This window comes from Octodon degus, unplaced genomic scaffold (genome assembly GCF_000260255.1).
Source record: "Octodon degus isolate 3935 unplaced genomic scaffold, OctDeg1.0 scaffold00141, whole genome shotgun sequence".
Classification (NCBI taxonomy): domain Eukaryota; kingdom Metazoa; phylum Chordata; class Mammalia; order Rodentia; family Octodontidae; genus Octodon; species Octodon degus.
The window spans coordinates 1,918,813-1,943,332 of record NW_004524717.1 but is presented as its reverse complement, the minus strand read 5'-3'; the positions used below and the strand labels follow the sequence as shown (position 1 = coordinate 1,943,332).

Genomic DNA, 24,520 nt, shown 5'->3' with positions numbered 1-24,520 from the left:
GGGATTGAACTCAGGCCCTTGTGCTTGCCAGGGAAGCGCTTATTCCACTGACCCATCTCCCCGGCCCCGGTCTAGTCATTCTTGTTTGAAAAAACCCCCACAATTTTGACATGTAAAATTAACTAGTCACCTGCTTCTTCTAGTGCATTAGCTCTTTTTTATTTATTTTTATTTTTTGGTGCACTATCTCATAAGCAACACAGTAAGAGAGGATGGGTACATGATGTTTATGGAATCTTTCCTTAGTGTGTGGTAGAGAGCCACAGCAGCACAAACTGCTTTGGCGCTCTTGACATAGAAAGGACCAATTCTGTCTCTTTTCCAGATTACTTAGATTCAAAAAAATGCAGGTTAGATAAATAAACTCTTTTCACCTCTATGGATAATAAGAAAAGCAGGTATCATTGTTCTATATGATATTTAATTAACAGCCACTTTAAAAAATCACTTTATATTGTAACACAGTATATGGGTTTAAAAAATAACCCTTAGCTAGAGATACACAGCAAAATGTGTTAGGAAGTTAAAAGAGTTATATTCAAATTTATACTCAATTTTAGTCTCTATTTGGGGCCGGGGAGATGGCTCAGTGGAATAAGTGCTTCCCTGGCAAGTGCAAGGGCCTGAGTTCAATCTCGGTTCTGTCAAAAAAAAAAAAAAAAAATTAGTCTCTATTTTTTTTTAATTTTCATTGGCAATTTATTGAGTGATAGAAACTTGCAATAATGCTTTGATGTTCTTCACTCCTGGTGAGTTATGAAACAACATGAGGCTGGAAGTTTAGCACTAGATCCCGTATGTCACTGAAGTGAAGCCAAAATCAGATAAAAAGTAAACCCCTCTTCCTCCTAACTTGCCTATCATGCATTTATAGGACCCTGCTCTGTACAGCTCTTGGTGAAGAACAGAGGTGAGAGAAAACTCTCTCTACCTTATGAGAGTTCTATAATTGTCTGTCTGAAATAATGAAATTGAAATCTGAAATAACAGAAATTATTTCAAGTACTGACAGATAGTCAATGGGCAGATAAACAGGATGAAAATATAATCCTGAATTCAGTGAGATGTAGAAACTTATACACCTTCTTCATAGGGCTAAAGAGAGGATTCTGGGAGTGAAAAGTGGACCCAAAGAACAAGTGCTAGCCTGTGACAGTGCCTCTGGGTGTGGTGTCACTTTCAGCCCTCTCCTGTGACTCAAAAGGAGGCGCAGGTTCATGAAATCCCCTGGCAGTCGATGAGAACAGATAAGAGGGTTCAGAGAACATCCCATTCTGCATTTGCTGCTCCCCAAGTCAGTCTGTTTAGAGGTGGTAGTTCCTGGATTCCTCCAAGTACAACAGTAACATAAAATATTTAAGACAAAGTTTGTTTTCAATGAACTTATCTTAAGAAATTATCTGAATAAGTTGGTGAAAATGCTAGTGGTCAATATGAACAGAATGTCTTACAAAAGAAGAGAGAGAAAACTGATTCCACATTCCTACTCTGAATAAAGACCCTAGGAACAGTCACAGTGACCTCTAAAGTATGAGGCTGTGGAGGCCTTCTAGTTTTCTATACATTGCTTAAGATTTAGGTTTTTACAAGTGTAAATTACTTTTATAATCAGGGAGAAAAAGAAGAAGCAAAATAATGTCTTTAAATAAACATTGTAAATGAACAGAGAACAAATGAACAGAAAATGTTTGTTTTAGGGTACTGGTGGTTCACAGGTGCATTTTGGCCTGTTTTCAAGTTATGTTTTTCTAATAGCATTTTAACAACAGATTTAATACAACAGTAAAAGAAGTATATGGAAAATTTGAGATCTTTGATTGGAGTAATCTGCGTCATGACATATTTACAATTGAGGTCTTGCTGCTATTTTTATTTCTAGCTAGAGATGGGTTCTGAAAATAATTAAGGTGCATCTTCTATTTCTAATTTGCTTTTTTCTTTTTGTGGTACTGGGGGCTGAACTGAGGATCTTGGCATTGAGCTATATCCCAAGTCTCTCTAAAAGATGTTTAAATCATTATTACTATTGTCTTAATTTTGAGAAATGGTCTCACAAAGTTGCCCAGGCTGGCTTAAGCTTACATTCCCAAATCAGCCTCCCAGGGCTCTGGGATTACAGGTGCATGCCACCATGCCAGGGTATGTAATACGTTTTTTCAAATTCTTGTATGACACTCAATCTAGATGGAAAATGGTAAAATAAACTTCTATCAATCTACATGTAATGATCTATTTCATTATCATCCATTACTAAAGTAATTCTTCATCATTAAAATGTAAGTTGGTAATTTATAGTTTTAATCTACAAATGCTTTCATCATGTTAATATGCTGTCCTAAAAAACAAAAAGAAAACTACAACAACTTCTATCTGTGTTCCAGAAATTCACCAGCAGCTCTGACCTTCCTGTTTTGAGAAGGCCTCGCTTAGACATGGACTGGACTTCAGGACAGCCTGGCTGCATCGCTGACCATCTCTCAAATTTTTTAACTTTATTTTCAGCATCACTTTAGGCTGCATCTTTCTTTCTATAAATGGCAATGACTGTGGAATCTCTGCAGTTTTTCTTACTTAATACAACTGAACTATTTCTTTAAATGAAAAAATTCTGATGGTGACAAGAAATTTCCTATTAATGAAGGCTTGCATCTTCTGGTCATGAACAAAGGATGCCTGGTACTTGCTAACTCCATTTAAAACCCAAATTATTTTATGAAATTAATTGTGAGTTTCCAAGTATCCTTTAAGCACAATTAAATTTATGTACTCAGTTTGCCAGATAATGGGCATCAGAAGGAGCAGAGAAGGTTCTGGAGCCAGTCCCGCTCCTTCACTACTGAAACTAAGCAATGAGCAACTGAAACCAAGAACAACCTTATCAGTTATTCTAGTTTTAATAAGGCCAGATTCAAAATTTCATTTTCATGATGGTAGTGTTTAGATTTGAAACTTTTTTAACATTTTTTTATAATAACATTTAAATATTTCTATCTCCTAAGTCACACTCATCAGAATTTAAAAAACAACACTATAAGATAAAGAACCAGGTCTAGGATATGGAACCGGAGAGAAGTGTATGTCCGCCTGCATACTTAGGTCTTCCTAACACTGCACACACTGACACATGCTAGAAGCAGGTAATGGGTGATCCTTCCCCATGCTGGCAGAGCTGCATGTTCCCAAACCTGATGAACAGATGTGACCAGGGGCCTGTAGGGCTGTGCTTCACATAGCTTTCCAGTGGATTCACACAGACTGAAAATGTCTTCAGATGCAAAGGCCCAGTATGACAGCTTCTGAACTTTGGACAGAATTGTTCTACTTTGTTTGAAAAAAATCATAACTTTATCCTGGTTTATGACCAAGAATTTAAGGTTTCTGCTTTGTTTTGTTTTGGGTGGTACTAGGGATTGCACTGAAGTACATCCCAGTCTTTTTGTTATTGTTAATTTTGAGAGAGTCTAGCGAAGTCCGGAAGTTGCCCAAGGTGGGCTCGAGTTTGTGATCCTCCCGCCTCAGCCTCCTAGAGTGCTGAGATTACAGCTATGCACCACAACTGGTCCTAAAACTCTGTTAAATCTTATTTGGATGAAGTTCTCAGAAATTATTACAAAGAAAAATACCTTCATCTAAAAAGTTAAATGTGAAAAAAAACATTCTTTTTGATTCTATAGCAGCACAAGTTGGCTCCTAAATTTTTAGTTCATCAAATAAACAACACATCACCTTGAAATATCAATTTTTCTACTGGAGAAGCTGGGGTGGAGAGGCAGTTACAGAGATCACCCCAAGAACTAAGCCAAGGAATAAGTTACCAATGGCATTAGATTGGTCTCTAATTAATTATAATTTCATCTACATTATGGACTTGAAGGCAAAACTCAACAAAGAACTCATAAAATGAAATGCTGCACACCAACCTTTTATTGCACCCACAATATTTTGGTCTAGTCCTTTCCGGTTGTCATTCAGTCCTCTTTTCCTCTTCCCATTGGGTAAAGAATTAGCCAAAGTCTTGTCATCAAAAAATGCACACACCAGTTTTCTAAACAGAAGGCTTCCTGAGCGAGTGTAGTTTGACAGTATAGAGTCCAGCTGAGATTTGGGCATAAACACATCAAAGCCTTCAGCAAGTTGCACTTCTGGCTACCAAAAGAACAGAAATATTTTATTAAAAGCAAAATTTGAAGCATCTGACTTTGAGAATCAACACAACAAAAACAACTGCTACTTAAACATCTATATTATACACATAAAATATACTCTCAATTTTATGTGCCAGGATTTACAATTTATAAAACCAGTGACTTTTAATTCATTAAACAAAATGTTTTAATTCCAACATTACATCTTATTAGAGGCAATGAAGAAGAGTACCCTGTAAAAGCATTTCTGTTCCTACAAACAGATAAAACGATCAGGTGGTCATAAAACACTAGAGCTCGGGGCATTCAGCTTTCTGTATGAAACACCCTCTTTTTAAAGGAAGGAGCTAAGGCCCAAAGAGATCATAACAAAAATGACTTGCAAATAATCCAGATTATTGTCTAGTGCATTACTGCTTACAGATTACTTTCTGACACTTTAAAAAATTAACTTCTTCAAATCCCAAATATGAAAACATTTTTTTTTTCTCCAGTGAAAATTTAAGTAAATTGTTACGGAAAATACATAAAAATGATGACAGTTCCCCAGGAAGTTTCGATCCACTCCCCAGCTCTGTTTGGGAAGAAATACTGAAGTCATATTCTTGAGCACCCTAGAAAAGCAGTGCACTAGTTGCACACAGCATCAGGAAACCCCTGACAGGGACATGGGGTTAGAAGACCCACTGGTGGCTTCCAATTTGGACACCAACACACACTGACATTACTTGGACATCATCGTCCAGACATGTAGCACATTTTCTACCAGCATACCATGGATGTCTACAACTTGCTTTTTCTTCATGTCACTAGCTCATACCATTTCCTGTACAAAGCTTTTCTTGACTTCTTCCTACCATGGAGGCAGTCATATATTCTACTGTTCATCTGACATAAGCACACAACTGTATTTATTACACTATATGCAGTGTGCATCTTATATCTGTAGGGTTTGTCATGCAGCTGCACTGAATAAATTCTTATGAAATAAGTAAAATTCTTGTTCTAATTTATCTACTAAGTCATTTACTAGTGCTTATGACATAATAACTTTTTTGTGTGTCTTTTTCTGGCAGGTTTTCACTGTGCAGTTCAGACTGGCTTTGAACTCACACCCATCCTCCTGCCTCCAACTCTCAAGTGCTGGGATTACAGGTGTGTGTCACCACATCTAGCCTTGTAACATGATAACTTTAATACCTTACTATGACGAAATATAATTGGTAACTTTTAGTATCAAAAAGTCAGAAGAATGCTTCACTTTCATAAGCTGTATATATTATCAAAGCTCATTCTTCGATAGCGTATTTGTCATTTTACAAACATGTCATCACTTTACATTTTCTAAATCACATTAGAGGACAGCCACATAGCTCAGCAGATTAAAGCGCCTGCTCAGGAAGATGCAGGGCTGGGGTCTTTGGCCTGTCGTGCTGGCCCTGCCCGGGGCATGCTTTTGAGACAGCAATTGAGACTCAGTAGTGGCTCCCGTCTGTAACCCCAGCACTTGGAGGGCTGAAAAACAGGAAGGATCACTACAAGTCTGAATTGTGTAGTGACACCCTGTGGACCCTGTACTAAATACATAGAAAAGTACCTGAATCACACTAGAAATGTGAGGAAGGGGATTAGTTTCTCTTTTGGAAAATAAGAATTAACATTGTTATAAAAATGCGCAGCATATTAGAATCTAAGTGAAGAAAGCTCAGAGCATAACACAGACCAGTGCTGGTGAACCTTTTAGAGCTTTCAATGATATATACAACCCACCTCACATGCATGCCACAGGCTAGCCACCACTTCCCTAGTCTATCTGGATGCCTTAGGAAGGTGTTTGGGCCCTGTCCCTTCAAAATGCAGTTTTGACTGGACCATCCTGCATCTTGCTTGCTGGTCAAAGGTCTGTAGAAGAGCTGACAGGAGCCAGGAACTGAATATCTAATTCCCAGAATAAGGCAGGAACACACAGGTATTCAAGAAATATTTGTTGAATGATTCAAAGTGGAAATATTAGGACTGAATCTTATGATCATGATCTAAAGACCAAGTTTCATTTAAGAACACTTGAATTGTGTATGTTCTATTAATTTTTATTCTAAATGAACTGATCTCAGATTTTTGCTAAGTGTTCTATCCTGTGAAAGCCATGTTGAAAAATCTAAGCGTATTTCATAGCTATTTGAAGTACTAAGATGGTACAAAAGCTCTTGAAATGCAAAGAGGAAAGGAAAGGACCATAACTTAACTCACTCCATAATTCAGTTTAATTCAGACACCACTAACCGGTCATAGAAAGCTCAGTCACCTGACATGTGAGGCTCCCAGGACCTTCCCTTTGATCCATCCTGGGGGACCTGGACCCTGACCTGAGAAACGCTGACCTGAATGAGCCTCCAGGCAGAACCACTCCTTTCTTCATGAACTCAGTCTAAGAAGCATGATCATGGGGCTTTCCACTCTGCACTTATTAAGTAGGCAGTTTGCACTTCTCATCAAGAAGAGCACTCTTCTGTATTCAGCATGTCAACTACCCTATCTATGTCCAGTGGATTCATCTGAATGAGAAAAAGTCTGGCCAAAACTTAGGAAGACCCACGCAGACCCAGACGTCTTCTATCCCTATATAAAGCAGAGGATTTGTGAGCTTGAGGCATGCTGGCTAGGTGTCGCAATGCCTTCTTAAGAGTACTTCTGGTGCTGCTGCAGGAGACTGTAGATTCATAGTGCATGAGCACCTCCTGTGGGGATTCAAGGCTGGCTCTGCAGCCAAGACTCACGCTTTGACACCTATCATAGGAAGCAGAGGGATGTGTGCCACAAGACAGGACTGGTGAAGCATAGATAAAACGGCTCAGAGGGCAATGGGACAGCATTTTTGACAGGGCCTTGATGGTAAGACTAAGTAGACAAGGGACAGAGTGGCTGCTATAGCATCTGCTGCAATTTCTAAAACTATCTGGAGGTTTCTGTGGAATTAGGACTTCCTACAGCATTGTAACAGTTCATAACTCCCATATAATCATCCATAACTTTGCACATACATTTACAAACAAAATAATATGTGTGTACACACACACACACACACACACACACACACACAGGTATTTGTTTGTTGGCTGTAAATGAGATTTCTCTGCCTACTAGTAATAGTTATGACAGGAAAAAACACTACTCAAACCATCAGCATTTACAAAACTAGACTTTCCTTGACAGATTCATTAGCTGATACTCAAGCCAAGATGCATAGCTCATAAACTAATTTGCAGATTTCATTGATTACTGAAGCAATAGTATCTTTTAATGATAACATCTAAATTACAGGGTAAAATTTACAACTCTGACAGTCATCACTTTAAGGGTTCAGAGACTGAGTTCCCACGATGTTTTGCATATATGTCTTGGCTATTTTGGGTTCCTCGGCTACTTTATCACAGCAATGTATCAAGTTCTGACTTCTCATCTGATCTGATTCTATCTTATATGGGTGAGCTCATCAGGCAAAGACTGTGTGCAGTCCTTATGGCTCTAGAGCCAGGCCTCCCCACATTAATTACTTCACTTCTTTGCACTTCGGTTGTGGTCTCCAGAGTTAAAATGTTACTTTTGGTGAAAGATCCTCCAATCAAGTAAAAGGATTCTCCACTCAAGTCTATGGGCATGTTATGTATTTTCCTGTATAAGCTAAACAAACACAAAAGGTAAGATAACTTTAAGACCATACAATTAATCACACTGGGAACATACTTTAGCATAAGCTATTTTATATAAGGCATCACCAATTCCAAATCATAGTGAAATATGTAAAAGGCTACCAGTGGTCACTGGGTCAAAGAGTAAAAAGAAGTACAGAAACACACTGAGCATTAGCCCCATATTTTCAACTGTGAATTAATAAATTATGCACATAATTTTCAAATTCTGTGTTGCATAACTCCCACACTTAGATGCTCCTCGATAGAGTTCTCTGTAGGAGATTATATGGTGGTTAGGGTAAAAAAGGTCAGGTTGCCTAGTAAAATCTCAGACAGGCTCAAGACCCAAACCTGAAAGAAAACTATGGAGGAAGAATTGGACTGTAATTATGGTACACTGATTTTTTGATTGCAAATGTGAATAAGGATAGGTAAGAATATTTAAAGGATATTAATACATGTTATACATAGGAATTCTAGTGCCTCATTATTTCTTTAAAGGTATATTACATGTAGGGGGCCAGATAGTTCAGAGGACTAAAACACCTACTTAGGCAGAGTGCAGTGGCCAGGGTTCGATCCCTGGTGTGCCATGCTGGCCACACCCCCAGGGCAAGCTGAGACTGCAATTGAGACTGGGCATGGTGGTACATGCCTGTAATCCCAGTGCATGGGAAACTGAAAACAGTAGAATCACTGAATCTGATCTACATAGTGGGACCCTGTACTAAACACATAAAAAAGTAAAGTACATGTAAAACACACACACACACACACACACACACACACACACACACAATTGGGGCCAGCAAGATAGCTCAGTGGACTGGGTGCCTGCTTAGGCACGCACAGAGACTTGGGTTTGATACCCAGTGCCACAGGCCACATGCAAGACTGGGAGTGGTGGCGCACATCTGTAATCTCAGTGCTGGGTAGGCTGAAAACAGGAGGATTACTGTGATTCTGAGCTGTGTAGTGAGACTCTGTACCAAATACACACACATAAAAAAAAAAGAACTCTCCAATTGATTTCATTTTGCATGTGTCATCTGCTTCTGTTTGATAAAAATTAAAGTTATTTCTTATAAATGAGGTCTTCTCTGGGTAGACTGTCATCATTTATTAAATGTTAGGTCAAAAACACAGCCATGGAACACCTGAGACTGGAAGGTGGCCTCGCTGGCTGGTCTAGCCAGGGTGGCTGTTGCTGCTGCACAGCTCTGAGCAGGTGTGTCTGGGGAGTCCTAGTGCTGGCGGGTGGCCGCCTGGCCTTCATCAAGGCCAGCACTGCATTAAGTTCTGCAGTAAGTAATCTGCTGCTCAGCCGACATTCTGTGAAGAAGGGTCATCGATATACTAGCATATATTTAATACTGGATAGGATAAAACTTAAATCATTGTTAAACCAGTTCTTTACAGATTTCTTATTTGATAAAACTAAGAATTTAATTTTAGAAAAGACAATATAATTTGGTCCCTTGAAAGTTTCTCCATGTACCTGCATAATGAGAGATTTCAAAGTCTCTCAGAGAGGTATGTAGCCTTTTCCTTCTCCGGTAATAAATTAATGACTCTGAAGACAAGGGCTTGATTTATGTTGAACATATTTGAGCCAAATGTATAATACATAATATTTCAATGCTGTAACACAGCTTCTTCCCTCCTAACCCCACTAAAATTGCTCCTCCCAGAAGAATCTGCCCAAGATTCTGCCTTTCACCCTGTTGTCCTGCTCCTCCTGTCCCAGGAGACTCCTGGCTGCCCCATTACAGCTTCCTCCTGTGAGGACGTGATTCCTGTTTGGGAATTTCCCTCCATGTGCTCCTTGAAAGGCAAAGACTGTATCATTCATGTCAGTGCACTCTGAAAAACAATGATGTAAGTAATATTTATTTGCTACTTATTCTATTTCAGGGCCTTCATGAACACACAATATATTTTCTTATTCTTTTCTTTCTTTTTTTGATACTGTGGATTGAACTCAGGACCTTGTACTTGCTAGGCATGTACTTAAGCTGCTAAGCTATCTCCCCAGCCCCTACATTTCTAATTTAATTCTTATTCTATGGGGTAGCTACCATTATTATCCCCAATTTGCAGATACAAAACACAAGGCTCAGAGAAGAAAAGTAACTCCAACTAGTTTAAGATCATTCAATTAGTATGCAAAGACTCAAGCAGCCTGCATTAGCAGCTTATTCTCTGCACACATGTCCTGCCTCAGCTTAAATGTACCCATGAACACATGAGAAGCTGTTTGCTTGACTTAGCTTACTAGATCTGAGCACCGCATTTTATCTGTTCAGCTAAGACGGTATTAAGAAAACAGTTTCTGAATTCAGATACTATTTTTGTTGAAAGCATCAATGTATTTCAAATTCTTTTAAGAAGAATACAAAATAAACATTAACAAAAGTGTCTTAAACTAAGATGAATATTCATAGATAAAATTGATAGATATCTATAGATTTATTTTCTGCTAACTTTTACAATTATGCAATTCAAGATTACTGACTATTAATAGCAACTACAACAAAAGGCATTTTCTACAATTCTACTCAGGGGATGAGGCAGGAGCATTGAAAGTTTCAGGCCAGACCTGGATAACTCAGTGACTTAGTGGGACCCTGTCTCAAAGTAAAATATAAATAAAGGGCTTGAAATACAGCTCAGTACTTCCTGGGTTCAATCTCCAGAAACACACACAACAAATTCGGACAATATTTCATAAATTGGTCTGAGTATTTCACCAAGGCCAAAGTAACCCCCAAAGACAAACAAAAATCAACAATTACACTAGCTTAGGTAATATATATCTGCCCTAAAAATCATAAATCAATATATCCAGGGATGTAGCTTAGTGGAAAAGTGCACGCCGGGCAAGTGCGAAATGCTGAGTTTGATTTCTGATGTGCAGGGAACAGTGACTCTGAGAAATGAACAACTGTCTTGTTCCAGTACTAGCACAGAATTAGGTTGTGATTGTGTGAAAAAAGTATACATTTTACCTAAATCTGAAATCTGATTTTGGGTTTCTACTTGTGCTTCTGTGTAAATTAGATACAAATTTTATTTAAAATACTAACTTAAAAAGGGTCAAAGTCTCCAAAAGAGGAACATTTTCGGCTTCCTTTAAAAAAAAAATCTGTTCAGTCATACATACAGATCCATGTACTTAAAAATAATTACATTTGTTCTTATAAAGGTGCTTCGGGAGGACAGCAAAGTTAAAAAAAGACCCAATATTTATTGAGTGCTTCAGATGTGCCAGGCACTATTCTAAGCATTTTTCAGAGATGGCTTCTGTAAACTCTCCCTAGCCAACCACAGTAGGCCAACAGGACTGTGCCCCTGCTCTGCAAGGAGAGAGAGCGGGGTAGGGATTGGGGGGTGGCAGCATGAGGAACAGACAGGGCCACTTCCTCAGGCTCACACAGGTGAGACCATAACCCAGCAGTCCAATTTCATGGCCCGCACCTCTACCTTTCACTTTCCCCCAGGAATCTGCTCATTAACAAAATAACTGCCATAGTCTGACCTGGCTCTCTTCCAAATACTGTGGACCCCACAGGCAGTTACTAAGTGTCGTGGATGAGAACTGGGCCCAAATGGGCGTCCCAGATCCTTCATACAGTGGATGAGGCCAGGGTGTGCTTTGGGGAGCTGGCTCCACCTTTTTTGGCCATGTGAACTTGTGCAGGCACCTGTACAAGCAGGGAAGCAGGCGCACCTCATAGAGTAGGAACTGAATGAAATCATTTATTAGCACATGAATATTATGACTATTAGTATATAGTCCTTGTTCTTGATAGGCTGGGGTGAAAGAGCATGAAGTCATGTAAAGTCAAGGAACACTATAAAAAGTTCTACAAAAGAGGACTGTTCCAGCCACACAGAGCCCTGCAGGGGTGCGTGGACACAAAGAAGTTTAGGAAAATAGCAGTTCTATGTTATGTCTAAGGTGTTAGATATTCAGACAGATAGTGATGTTAAGACAAACTGCCTCAGTTACAGGGTAATAATATCATTAAGCTTCTCTTCTGGATGTTTAACAACTTAAGTTTGCAGACCAAAAATTAGAGAAATAGAGAGGCTACAAGGATAGCCAATATTTTGGCCCTAGCTCTTCAAGGTCAGTGAGGACTCAGGACATAAGAGAACCTGTGCTGTGACATCCTGAAACTCAGTGGTGTCCCAAATTTTTTGATCAAGGAGATAATGGGGCCACAAAGGAAATTGATCAACGATGTATAGTGTGCCTAAGGATTGTCACCTAACATTCTCTCAGGGTTTCACAGAGAGCAAATTGGTCAAGCAATGGCCATGACTCATCCACATGACTGACAATGACAAAAGATCTACAAGGTGCTATACATGGTTTCAGGGTAAATCCTGAGGAGATATGACTGACCTCATCAGATACGAAAGTTACATTTTAGTTATATATGTCTTGTTTTTTTTTTTAAAGATTTTTTTTTAATTTTATTTATTTGTGTGTGTGGCCAGCTCAGCCCACCAGGGGGCGGGCTGGCTGGCATGTGGTGCTGGGGGATTGAACCGTGGTCCCTGGGCTTTGCTAAAGCTTGTTCTAAGTAGGTGCTTTAGACCACTGAGCCATCTCACCAGCCCTACAGGTCTTGTTTTAACTTGTTCTTAAACATCCAACAGAAAAGTATAACCATGAGGTACAAAAAGTAAGCCATATTAATATGCTGAGCTGTAAATGGCTTAAGTCAATAACTTCTGACAATTGCCAGTTCTGCTGACAACCCACTACTATTATGAACTATTGGACTATATTGAGTTATTTTGCTGAATTCAGATACCTACAATCTTTAGACTGGCTTCAAGTATGAAAAGCCTCTCTAAAGACTTCTCCAAATACAGCTTCTCTAGCTGCAATGGAACACCCACTCTGACAAAACAAAACAAAGATGGGGGATATACATAAAGGGCCATTTTGTAGTGAAAAAATATATATGTATATACAAATAGTTAGGATAGATATACAGCTACTTTATCTTAGTTCAATGAGAAGAAAGGTTTGCACTAATATTTTTATATATATATATATTTATTTATTTATTTATTTATTTATTTATTTAATGTCTGTGTGTGGCCAGCTCAGCCCACCAGGGGGCGGGGCTGGCTGGCATGTGGTGCTGGGGGATTGAACCGTGGTCCCTGTGCTGAGCTTAGCTTGTTCTAAGTAGGTGCTTTAGACTACTGAGCCATCTCACCAGCCCTGCACTAATATTGTTTAGGCAAAATATCATGTCTGCATTTGTTCTCTGAATAACCACTATAAAGACAACAATATGCAATATATTAATTATTGTAACTGTCCTACTAACCTGTTTGAAACTGCTCCAGTATTATTTTATTTTCTCATTAAAATGAATAAAATATTAAAAAAAGTTTAGTAACAAGGAAAGAATAGTAAGTGGCAGTTAAACTGAGGAAGGACTTCTGATTAGCTAATTGTAGATCCAACATTTCATTCGCGTATTCTGTATCTTATACTTAACACAAATGTAGAGCATGTGTTGTTTTCCGATTAAATAACATATGCTAGACACCTCTGATTTGTTGGTCATTGTAATGTTCTCCTACATGCTGTAGATCACCCAATGCTCGCCACACTGAGGAACAGACACTTGAGCTGGCTCTGATTTCAGCCTGGTGTTTTTCTGCTTTTGAGCAGAGAGACTATTATCAGTCATCAGGGTGAGTGATCTGCAATGACCCATAGGCCCCTGCAGTCCCTCATGTTTGCATTTCTGTCCAATGGATATACTGTACTAGCATACAGTTGCATTCTTAGGACATGACAAGTCATGATGAAGAAAGGTAACTAAACACATTGTGAATTTTAAAAAAATTTACAGTAAATTTTATATGTATAAAAGCAATGAAGCACAAGTGTGATGTCAGTGTTTCACTGCTGCTGGCACTAATCTTGCTCATATGCTTTAGGGACCTAAGAGACATGCTGAGAATACTACTTTTTTCCTTCCCACCAGAAGAGAACGAGCATCTGCTCACACTCTCTCTAGCTCAATGGTACTAGTAGCAGCTAGTACCAACCTAGTTTTCCATGACAGAAACTTGGGTTTACTTTCTACTTGGTCTCCAAGTCCCTCTCACATGGTTCTCATCTTCACTTCTCTTAGTATCACTGCTCTTGGCAGGTCCTCCCAACCTTGGGCCTGGCTGACCACATAGCAGTGATTTCCTCCTGCTTTGGGTCACTGTCTCGTCTCTCCATCTATCTGCCACCACTGTGTGGTTCCAGCCACCACTCTAGGCAAGATTACTCCTTTACTTCAGATTTTAGCTGCTTCCTAGTGGCTGTACCCAGGATGAAGGCTGGAGGCCAAGCCTGGATTATCTAGATTTTCATTTTCTGACCCCCTTCTGCTATTACCCAGGCCAGCAATGCCAGTGACACTGGACCACTTGCCCAACCTATGACTCTGGACATGATCTTTCCAACACTGTGGGCTTCTCAGAGCCTATATACAATTCCCATCATATTTTTTCCAACCTGTTTTTCAGGTTAACTCCCATATGAGGTATTATTTCTTCTGGACTTGTGGCTTAGAAATAACAAAAGAACAGAAAGACACCTAAGTTTGCGTGCTTCTGCAGTGATGGGCCCTTCACTCTTGGGAGTCAGCCCCACTCCTCAGTTTCATGCCCTAGCCAGCTCATACACAGCACTGAGAGCTCAGACTCACTGGTATGTTCGCTATGCTCAGTTTCAGTTCTGGCTGAAGAGATAAATCAAGTGGTGAATGGGTTGGCTAATGTAAACATAGTATCTAGACAGACTGTCTGCTTCTCCTTAGAAACATGTTCTTCTTTAAAGGCAATCAGCACCTCTGTTTTCATAGACAATTCTGAATGTGCTTAATCAAACTAAATTGCCCTTGCTAGCAAAAATGATCATGAACAAGAGGTAAATTGTTTTATGTAATATAAAATATTTTATGTAGGGGCTGGGGAGATAGCTCAGCAGTCTAAGTGCCTGCCTAGCAAGCACAAGGATCTTGGTACCGCATGCCATACAGGCCAAGAACCCTGAGTGCCAGTGCTGGCCACCAAAACCCGGCATGGTGGTGCACGCCTGTAATCCCAGTGTGAGGGAGGCTGAGAAAGGAGGATTACTATGAGTCTGAGCTGTGTAGTGAGACCCTGTATCAAATAAATAAATAAAGGTTTTTTTAACTTAATACTATTTTATTTAAATAAAATTGTAAAGTTTATATTGTAAGGATAATTAAAATATTATTCTACCTTATGAACACACGTAAGACCTTTAATTGATCTTCTACTTACCTCTAAAGTGCAACTGGGACTTAAAAATTAAAAAATGAGAAAGTTCAGTTATTAGCATTAAGCCAACCCATTTAGGAGATCAATCATACCACTTAAGTTATTGCTCCTAATATTATCAATGACTACCAGAAAAAAATATGAAGGAAAATATGAAAGGAAAATGTGGAAGTATGATAAAAGTGCTTAGAAGTAAATACACATCACAGAATCATATTTCTGAATATGTGACCTTCCATGGATTTGAAGCAGGGCCTTAGTTACAATAACCATATGATACACTCGAAAGTGCAGGCTAGCTCAGAGTTAAAACCTTATTAACATTAGTGATTTTCAAAATAAAATTTTAGTTTAGGAGAATTTTTAATGATTGCAGCATGTACTCACAGATTTCATAAATATCACTTTAATACAGAGGAACAGATAAAAGTTTAAATTATTTCTAGCCTAAAAACATTACAGATGATTATTTTTATTCCCTCTCTTCATTACAGACTCAATGTGGATATATGCTATCCAAGATACTTTGTTTTTAAATAGATGGCAACTTATTTTTTACTTAAAATTTAAAAGGCAAGGTCAGATCCCAATCCTACAGGCCCATGGTAGCTCTCAGCAGGGTCTTCCGAGACTTTATGAAATCTGATAATAAAGGATCACTCACTCTTGTTTATTTTAAGAACTCTGCCAACAACTCTAGGTTCAAAACATAAATCTATTTAGGTAAAGATATTAGAGTATGCAACTGCAAGTAGAGCAAATTATGAAAGAAATTCGTTTATGGTCCTATGAATATAAAACAGCAAGTCAGCCAGCTATCTCAGATGTAATCCAGCATCTAGGCCTGCAACAGCGTTCCAGCTATGATATTAAAATAGCAAACCTTTGCTGAGCATTAACCTATCATTACACCGAGTAAATGGCATGGCTCTGCCACCTAATTAGCAGTGTAGCTTGCATCTATAAAATAGAATTAGCACCACTGCTCTTTTTTATTATTAGTTTTTGTTTCCAGAAAGGTATGACCTTATCTGTATGCTTCTGTTCATTTATGTCCATCTACCAAGGATTTAATTATGTTCTTTTAGTTTTCTATACCAAGGAAATTGAAAACTGCCACTTTGAAATTAAAAATGTTAAAGAAATTAAGTGAGCAGATTATTTATGCCTACTGCTTTTCTTCTTTCAGAGATAATGAATGGAAACATATTTAGACAAAATGTAAGTCACATAGGTTTGGGGAAAGAGAATTCAAAGCAAAGAAATTATTACTATTCTTCTTTTCTCTTTCCCACATAGGTATTTTCCAACTTCTTCTGGTTATTTTGGGCAGAACCAATGAAAGGAAAATTGCACTAAAACTACAAACTCCTAAAAGTCATACCAAATAGTCAGCAGCCAGAAGATATCAACTTACATCTGACGAAGGTGATTCAAGAACAATGCCGAACCCCAGGACGTGGCTCTGCCCAGTGGAGGTGTGCTCTGTGGCCTGGACTGCGGACTGCCCCGAGGACCCTGCGGCTGACTTCTTCTCCACTTCTACCACACTAGTCTTCTGCTTCACAGTAGTAGGTTCTGCGGGCTTTGTGGGCACTTTTTTCTTTTTATTTCTCTTGCGAGAGACAGCAGTTCGCTGGGAGCATATAAGGGAAATTGGGGGTTGTTGTCTGTTTTGAGTTCCAACTGTGAATAATAAACACAAATATGGTACAGACACTTGGGTCTGAGGAAACCTTACCCTGGATCAAGCTCTGACATTTCCAAAGAAACAGTGAAATGAAGCTCCCTCAAGGATAAAGCATATCAAAACAAATCTTACTCTGTACCAGATGCAGGCTGGGGCACTTTAAAGCCCTAAGGGCAGAGATAAACCCAGAGGAAACCTGCTCCAACCCTAGTGGATCACTTGGTGTAAGGGTGGCTTCCACAGAAGAAAAAGATCAAGAGCCACGAGAAAACATTCCATCACCACTTCATGAACCATGTGGTATTTGTAAATAAATGAGATCCAGAACTTAAATTTAGGGACAGCTGTCTATGCTTTCAGGTAAGCCCCTTTCAGGAATATTCTGACTGTCCTTTGGAGTCAGCCAATCATTTGCTAACACTGCACAGGTACCAAAACAGACAGAGATGGAACAGTGATTATTACACGGGAAAGATTGATGAAGAGGTACGGCTTGGAAGGACTCTGTCACAGGGACCGGTAAGCACATGAAGCATGCCCGTTAATCACTTAATTGGGCCTGGTAGTTCCTTCCTCATCAGATGCTCCGCACACATCCATCCTCTCCAGGGCATGACACCAAAGGGCATTAGACCAGGATGCTTTTCTTTTACTTTTATTCTTTTTCTTTTCAGAACTGGGGATTGAACTCAGGCCCTTGCGCTCACCAGGGAAGCGCTTATTCTACTGAGCCATCTGCCCAGCCCAAGGCGACTTTTTTAGACTTGTTTTACACAGCTGAAAAGCCAAGCAGATTAGAAAATCTAGAAGCAGTCTGAGTTCCAAAGATGAAAAACACAGTACCAGGACTAAGTACGCACAGTAAACATACACTTAAAGAATCCAAGCTGGTCAATGCAGTTTTCACAGGTGCACTGTGAGAAACACTGTTCTCTAACCATTTGAAAACTTCCCAGTGGAACATGAAGCAGGAGTATATGGCTTGAATTTGTACTCAATTCCCTAGTATTAATATGACTTCCTAAATACCAAGCAGGACATGCCTGCTTTTTGACAGAACGAAACCTATAAATTTAAGCCAAGAAAAACAAATAGTCTTCAAAGTCACATGCATACAAATCATTTCCTCTTACTTTTTTCAGTCTGAAAATAAAGAATATTTACACTTTGATCCTGATAGTTTCATCTTCAGGCAGGAAGGAAATTTAAAAGTATTGGACACAAGCTACCTAAGAAAATCGAAGTTGTTTAAATAACCATTCATGTAGCAGTTAATCTCACTGGTGCTCCACTTTAGTGGCACATGAGAATTACTACTTTTTTGGGTTGTTTTTTTTTAAATAGCCAACTCCAAGAGCCTCAACCCCAATGCACAGCAAGGGAAGGGGAACATCCAGGGCAGGGCTGGCAACAGCACTCTGCTAAGCCTTCTCCAGCAACTGCATGCCTCCATGCCAAGAACTGCTCTCTGCTCCACCTACCTACATTCTACTCCCTGCCAGGACAGTCCGATCTCTTATCTCTGAGATCCAACAGGACAGTGAGACAACAACCTTGGCCAGTGAGGTGGCAGCCTTATTGCATTTCTTCATATTCAAGTAAAAGTAAGAATGTTTTTTGACTTAAAGAACACAGGTCTGACTATTGATTCTCCTTTTGAAAAGCTAGACATAGCTCATGTTCATAGCACCCCGACCTTACTGCCTTGTCTTGTCCCTAAAATAAAGGTAAAACTTTCAAAATATAATTTAAATCTGAGTCTTACTAGTAATGAAACTTAAATAAATCTACCCATACAAGTTTTTCTTAGTTTATGCAAATTAAAGGAGTAATTTATTAAGTTTATCCTTTATGCTATCCATCACTTTGGAATCATTTACTTTTCTAATCTGCAAAGGTTGAAAAAGGAATACATGGTGACAAAGTGGCATTTACTTAATAGATTCTAAAAAGGCTTCAGTCAAGGATTTAAATGGTTGCAATTTGTAGTTTGCCATTTCAGAAATAAGGAGCTTAAGTAATGAAATAAATCATTACAGTTTCACACGCATATTTTCTTAAGTACAACAAATTCTCCCTGAGAAAAGAATTTGTACATAACAGAGTAACCTTTCTTTCTGAGGCCCTTCTTTAAGAGATGCTAACCTTTGCCTGGCTTACGAGAGCACAGACTATCGTGGTGAAACAAGGTGAATCAAATGCTTACTGACCTGAGCAAAATGTTTTTTGCCTTGGGATAAGGCCAAACTTAGTACTTCAGAACACGAGGCTTTTCAGCAAGTCTTTAGCTCACCTTACTTTAATATGATCTTGAGTGACTGATATAGCTAAGAATTAAGCATTTATATAAAAATCACATTGCTAAGCATTAGGATTTTACCAGAACTCACTGAATGGCACCAAGAGCAGCTTCAAAGTGATGACCTTCCTGAATGCCAGATGATGAAAAGGCAGGCAGGCCAGGCAGGATGGGCCTCTGCTATCTGTTCTCCTGCTTTACCTAACTAACACCAAGCAGCAGTTTCCCCTGACAAGAGGGAAGACTTAATAAGATGATTTATTATTTTTTGTACCTGTGGCAAAAAAAATCTGCTTCCCCCTAATTGTGGAGATGAGAAAATGAGCTGCTCGATGAAGACCTTGACCTCCAGCCTCCAACACTAATGAGATAGCTTCTGCTGGCATCACACCTTCCAAAGTTATTTGTTTGCTTTCTCATTTTGATTTGAAAATAATTCTGTGCATTAGATGTCAAGGCTCCATTTACTGGCAAAACTGAGGCACACAGGAGAAATGGGGTGTCCAATCCCCAGTGCAAATCCTATACTCTTCTGTTCTTCACCTCATCCAACTACAGTGGGAAAAAAACCCTGTAATCATGAAATGCAAGGGACAGACTTGAGGTGTCTCTGAGCTTTCACAGTGGAACTTGCGGCTCAACACTTCGTGGTGTTAACACACACGAACATCTTCCACAGGGGGCTCTCGCTTCCTAAAGGGCTCTTCTATAGTGTATGCACCAAGATTTAAAATTAACTGGTATTTGTGAAGTATTGAGAGGTCATGCTATGAAGTATACTGACTACATGTATATAAGTATACAAGTAGTATTATGAGTGATCCAAATTTTCTTGATTTACTATAGGGAAAAAAAAATGTCTAGTCACAGAAAAGGCCAAAAGGATGGATTCTGGAAAAGGCACAGCAAAACAGCAAGGAGGGAAGGATTCTGCAACAAAAGCAAAGTGCAAATACGAACTGCAGATGCCAAATATGTGGTGACAATCAAAGACCCCCGGAGAGGCCTGTTTTTTGTACCTGCTTGGATCTGCATTAGTTTCCGCATGGTCTTGAGCTCTTGGAGAATGGCCTGTAATGTTGACTGGCAGTTACAAGTACAGCAGTTTGATCCAACTGATGAATTCACCACCGGAAGTTCTCCTAAGCATGAGAGAAAAAAAATGACACTTACCCAAGAAAAAAAAATTATAGAGGGGGAGGCAAGATGGCATCTTAGCAGGATTTTGAGCTGTGTGAAATCAGTATGAAACTGTGCCCAAGGAAAATGAGGCAAATAGTTTTCATAGCCTGGATTGTGGAGTTTACTCTATTTGATTATTTGACTTCTCTGAGGCAAGGTGCAGGCTGAGTCACAGGAAAATACATGCAGGCCTCCCTGCTATAGAGCTGGTTATCTCAGAAAACACCCCAAGAAGTCAGAAGTCACCACAAACACACTCATGCTGGTGTGCACAAAACAAAACACCTGCCACCTCTAACTCTGATGTCAGGCACTCACAACAGTTGGTCTCTGTGTACTGTTATCAGAGTTCATATTAAGAATTGAGAGTTGATTAAAAATTTGCTTCTCTGCCGTCACTGGGAGCATAGAGAAACACAGGGAACTCCCTCTGGGTGGCTGTGCAGGACAGAAGGGGCAGGGAGTTGAGGAGGGGTGGAGCTCTTCACCTGGATGCACCAGAAGGTGTTGGCGGGCACCTTTCCCCCAGCTGGTAAGGTCCTCCTACATCTCTACCACTCCTGTCTCACACATTCCCACTGCCCCCACCACGTGTTCTCTATCACTGTATAAATGCAAGGAATTTTTCTTGAATAAAATGTCCCTGTTCTGCTTGCCTTACACATAAACAAACATCCTCATATTGTCCTGGGATCAAAAGTCACAGTGGGAAAGGACTCCGGTGGCTTGGTCCAGTCCCCACAATGCTGATGTCCACCACAGTACAATGGAGAAGTGAAAGACCTAGCTGCCACTTCAGCCTTCTGCTAGTTAGGCAAGGTAAGTGCTACAGTTCTGTTCCAATTACATGCCTTATTATACCCTAGATATCACTTAAATCTGTAATACACATTATGTGCAAATACTAAAGAAAAGTTCACCCCCACAGAATTACAGAACAGTTTTAGCACAACTATTTATATTTAAGAGTGTTACTAAACTTAGGCATTACAGGTTAAAAACTGCAAGTGATTCTGGGAAAATATCAACAGAAGTCCAGTTATATAAAGGTGGGCCTTGAATTGTGTGGAGGTCAGGGACACCAAAACTGTACCATCAGAAATCCATGCAGAGGGCTGGCGAGATAGATTAGTGGTCTAAAGCACCTGCTTAGGCAGGTGCAGGGCACCATGATTCAATCCCCAGCACCACCTGTTGTGCCAGCCCTGCCCTCAGGGCAGGCTGAGCTGGAAAAAAAAATCCATGGAGAACTACATTTATATTTTCTTTTTTAGTATTGAAGATTGAACCCAGGGCTTTTGCATTGAGCTACATCACACATACCTTACTTATTCTGTGAGACAGGGTCTCATGAAATCACCAGGCTTGGTATGAATTTGAGATTCTCCTGCCTCAGCTTCCCAGACTGCTGGGATTATAGGCATGCATACCACACCAGGTGGAGGACATTTTTTTTTAAAGAGAATTAAAAAAGAAACCCAAAATACAGAATTTCAAAACAAGATGATAGGAAATTAACAATGGTTGTTATATTGTATATTCTTATTTTCAAAAGTTATTCAGATTATCAGGTAGAGGCACGTAAAACTGATGAAATAAGCATTAACTGGTCCTTACAATAAACCAATAGAAATGAGTAGTACAATTATCTTAGCTATCTTGTGCATATATTTTTCTGTTCCTTCTTTCTTTCTCTCCTTTCCCCCATCCTAGTTGTTCTTTCCTTTTGAGCAGTTTGGGTGGAGGATTTCTGATTGGAACTTTTGATTCTCAGCAGTGTCCAGGTGAGATGACTATGAATTTCTTCCACTAGTACAGTCTCTAGAGCTAGTTAACTTATGCAGTGACAGCGTAATACTGTATCCTCACGTTGCTCCTAGTTCTCTCAACTGAGAATGGTATCATGTATAGCCTACATGTGTGTAAATTCTGATAACTTAAAAATCATAATAGATTTGTGTATGATTATGGTAGTAAATGAAAAGCCATCATTATCTATTGACATTTTGTGCATTCATGACATAACTTTTTCTCAATTTTCTATTTCTAGACCATGAAGTTCATCTAAGAGTTTTCCTAAATTGTGATAAATTTCAAAAGAAAATTCTTCTCATAGTGGACGTACCCAGTTCAAACCCATGTTATTCAAGGGTCAACTGTATAATGCATTTTTGTTGAATGTATACAAACAGTAAGCACAAAAAGGTCTATTTTGACAGAGAGGGAAAAATTTATGGTGTAATCTGTATTAACATTAGTAACATTCTCCAAGTCAAATCCACTATCCTGTGTACTGGAAACCAGAATACTCGTCACCCAAAAATTATCCATACACACCTAAAGCATCTCATTTTCATTACCATCTCTTTCACAGGAGAGTGAAGAGGGCTTTTAGGATATTCCTAGGCACTACTCTAAATGCTATCTTTGTCATTTTTAGAGGACAAACCTATCCTTCTTGGATCATTATAAATCACTTTCTAATTTTAAAGAGAAAGGACTATTTTTATGGAGGAGTGTTTAAAGAGCCATCTCAGCAGGAAGAAGCCAGTACATTGGCCCAGCTGACACTGGGAGGAAAAGCCTCTGCTTGGGTTTGGGTTCCTTGCCACCTCATCAGTGCTCAGGAAGGCTTTTCTAGCCCTTGAGCAGAATACTACAAATTGTATTTAAAGAGAAAAAACAAATCAAAACTTGTCTTAAAGGATATCATAACATGAAAATAATAGAAGAAAATCTTTAAGTGTTTCAGAAACTCAAAACCTCTCATTTTTTTCCCTCAGACTTTGCAAAACCTATAGATTTGTATATGTACAGGCAACCTATAAAACAAATAATGTTCAGTGTTGCTGGATGGAAAATTAACATGACCAGCAAGGCATCAATTGTTTTTTCCTTAAGTTTGAAAATAACTACCTTTCCCCTTTAATAATTAAGAGCCCTTAAGGAAATTTTGTTTTAAGACAATACTTTCCAGTGCTAATGAGGCAAGTTAGGAACATGGGTCCTCAGGTTCAGCCCCAGAATGGGAGGATTAACGAAGAGAGTTCTACGAGAGATGAGGTTATCAGCCCTCTCCCTCACTAGCACTCTCCTGATGATGAAGCTACACAGTGTATTAAAAAAAACACAGTGAATATTTAAATTTAAAAATGTATTACAGTAAAAGACACACTGCCACAAATCCTCTTCAATATTCCCCCATATTGTGACCACACTCATTCCATCATCCTTGCCACCTTCTGAAGAGTTCTGAAAATTCTCTCTAGTGAGTGTCATTAGTTGCAAGGTCGTACCTGCTTCCACATTCTGAACTGGTTCAACATACTTGCCTTTCACCGTTTTGACGTTGAGGGAGTGCCAGAAGCCACACAGTGTCAGACCCACTGGATAAGACAGATGGGGACACATTATGAAGTTTTTATGAGCCTGCCTTTCCGTTGAATGGAGGTCAGCTACAAGATTCACCATATTTGTAATAAGACCTCAAAAAGACAATCTTGAAAGAGTTCCAGACCTGCTTCAGAAAGCAGCAGGAACTATGGGACCAGTGGGTGGGTGTGAAGCAAGGGGGAGTCTCTTGAGGGGTATTCATAGCAACATATCTTTTACTGTAATCAATTTTTTTTTTTTTTTGGTGGAACTGGGGATTGAACTCAGACCCTTGCCCTTGGCAGGCAATGTAATCAATTTTGTAAAGGTTTAGATACCATATGCTCTGATCCCTTCCTTTTGAGTGAAGAAGTAAGCAAAAGGATACACTATATATACCTGTAATACAACATACAGTGAGGTAGATTGTTTTAGTGGTAGGGAGAGCTGTTTATGCCCTAATGTTCAACCTCCTGTGACATCTATATATAAGCAGATGATAGTTTTAACTTCTTTGAGCCCTGAAAACTCTACTGAGAAATCTTCACATAGGACACAGAACCTCCATCTTTCCTGATTCTCAGTTCTAGATGTTTTAATATGCTTCCACATTTCCCTTCATGTTTTCCGTCTTTTGAAATGACTCAGTGTGAGTGACGAGAAAGAGTTCAGTAAACTGATCTAAAGAATAAACTTAGGGCTGGTGAGACGGCTCAGTGGTCTAAAGCACCTACTTAGAACAAGCTTAGCAAAGCACAGGGACCGCGGTTCAATCCTCCAGCACCACATGCCAGCCAGCCCC

The 24,520-nt window shown here is 39.3% G+C and overlaps 1 protein-coding gene across 1 annotated transcript in view; it reads right to left on the bottom strand.

The window, feature by feature from the left end:
* Bend7 (BEN domain containing 7) overlaps positions 1-24,520 on the bottom strand; it is a 119,828-nt gene that overhangs the window by 52,740 nt on the left and 42,568 nt on the right. The window contains exons 3-5 of the mRNA XM_023701832.1: positions 20,184-20,306; positions 16,593-16,861; positions 3,921-4,146 (exon numbers count right to left, since the gene is read on the bottom strand). Coding sequence (XP_023557600.1) covers positions 3,921-4,146; positions 16,593-16,861; positions 20,184-20,306 — 618 coding nt within the window. The remainder of the gene's footprint in view (positions 1-3,920; positions 4,147-16,592; positions 16,862-20,183; positions 20,307-24,520) is intronic.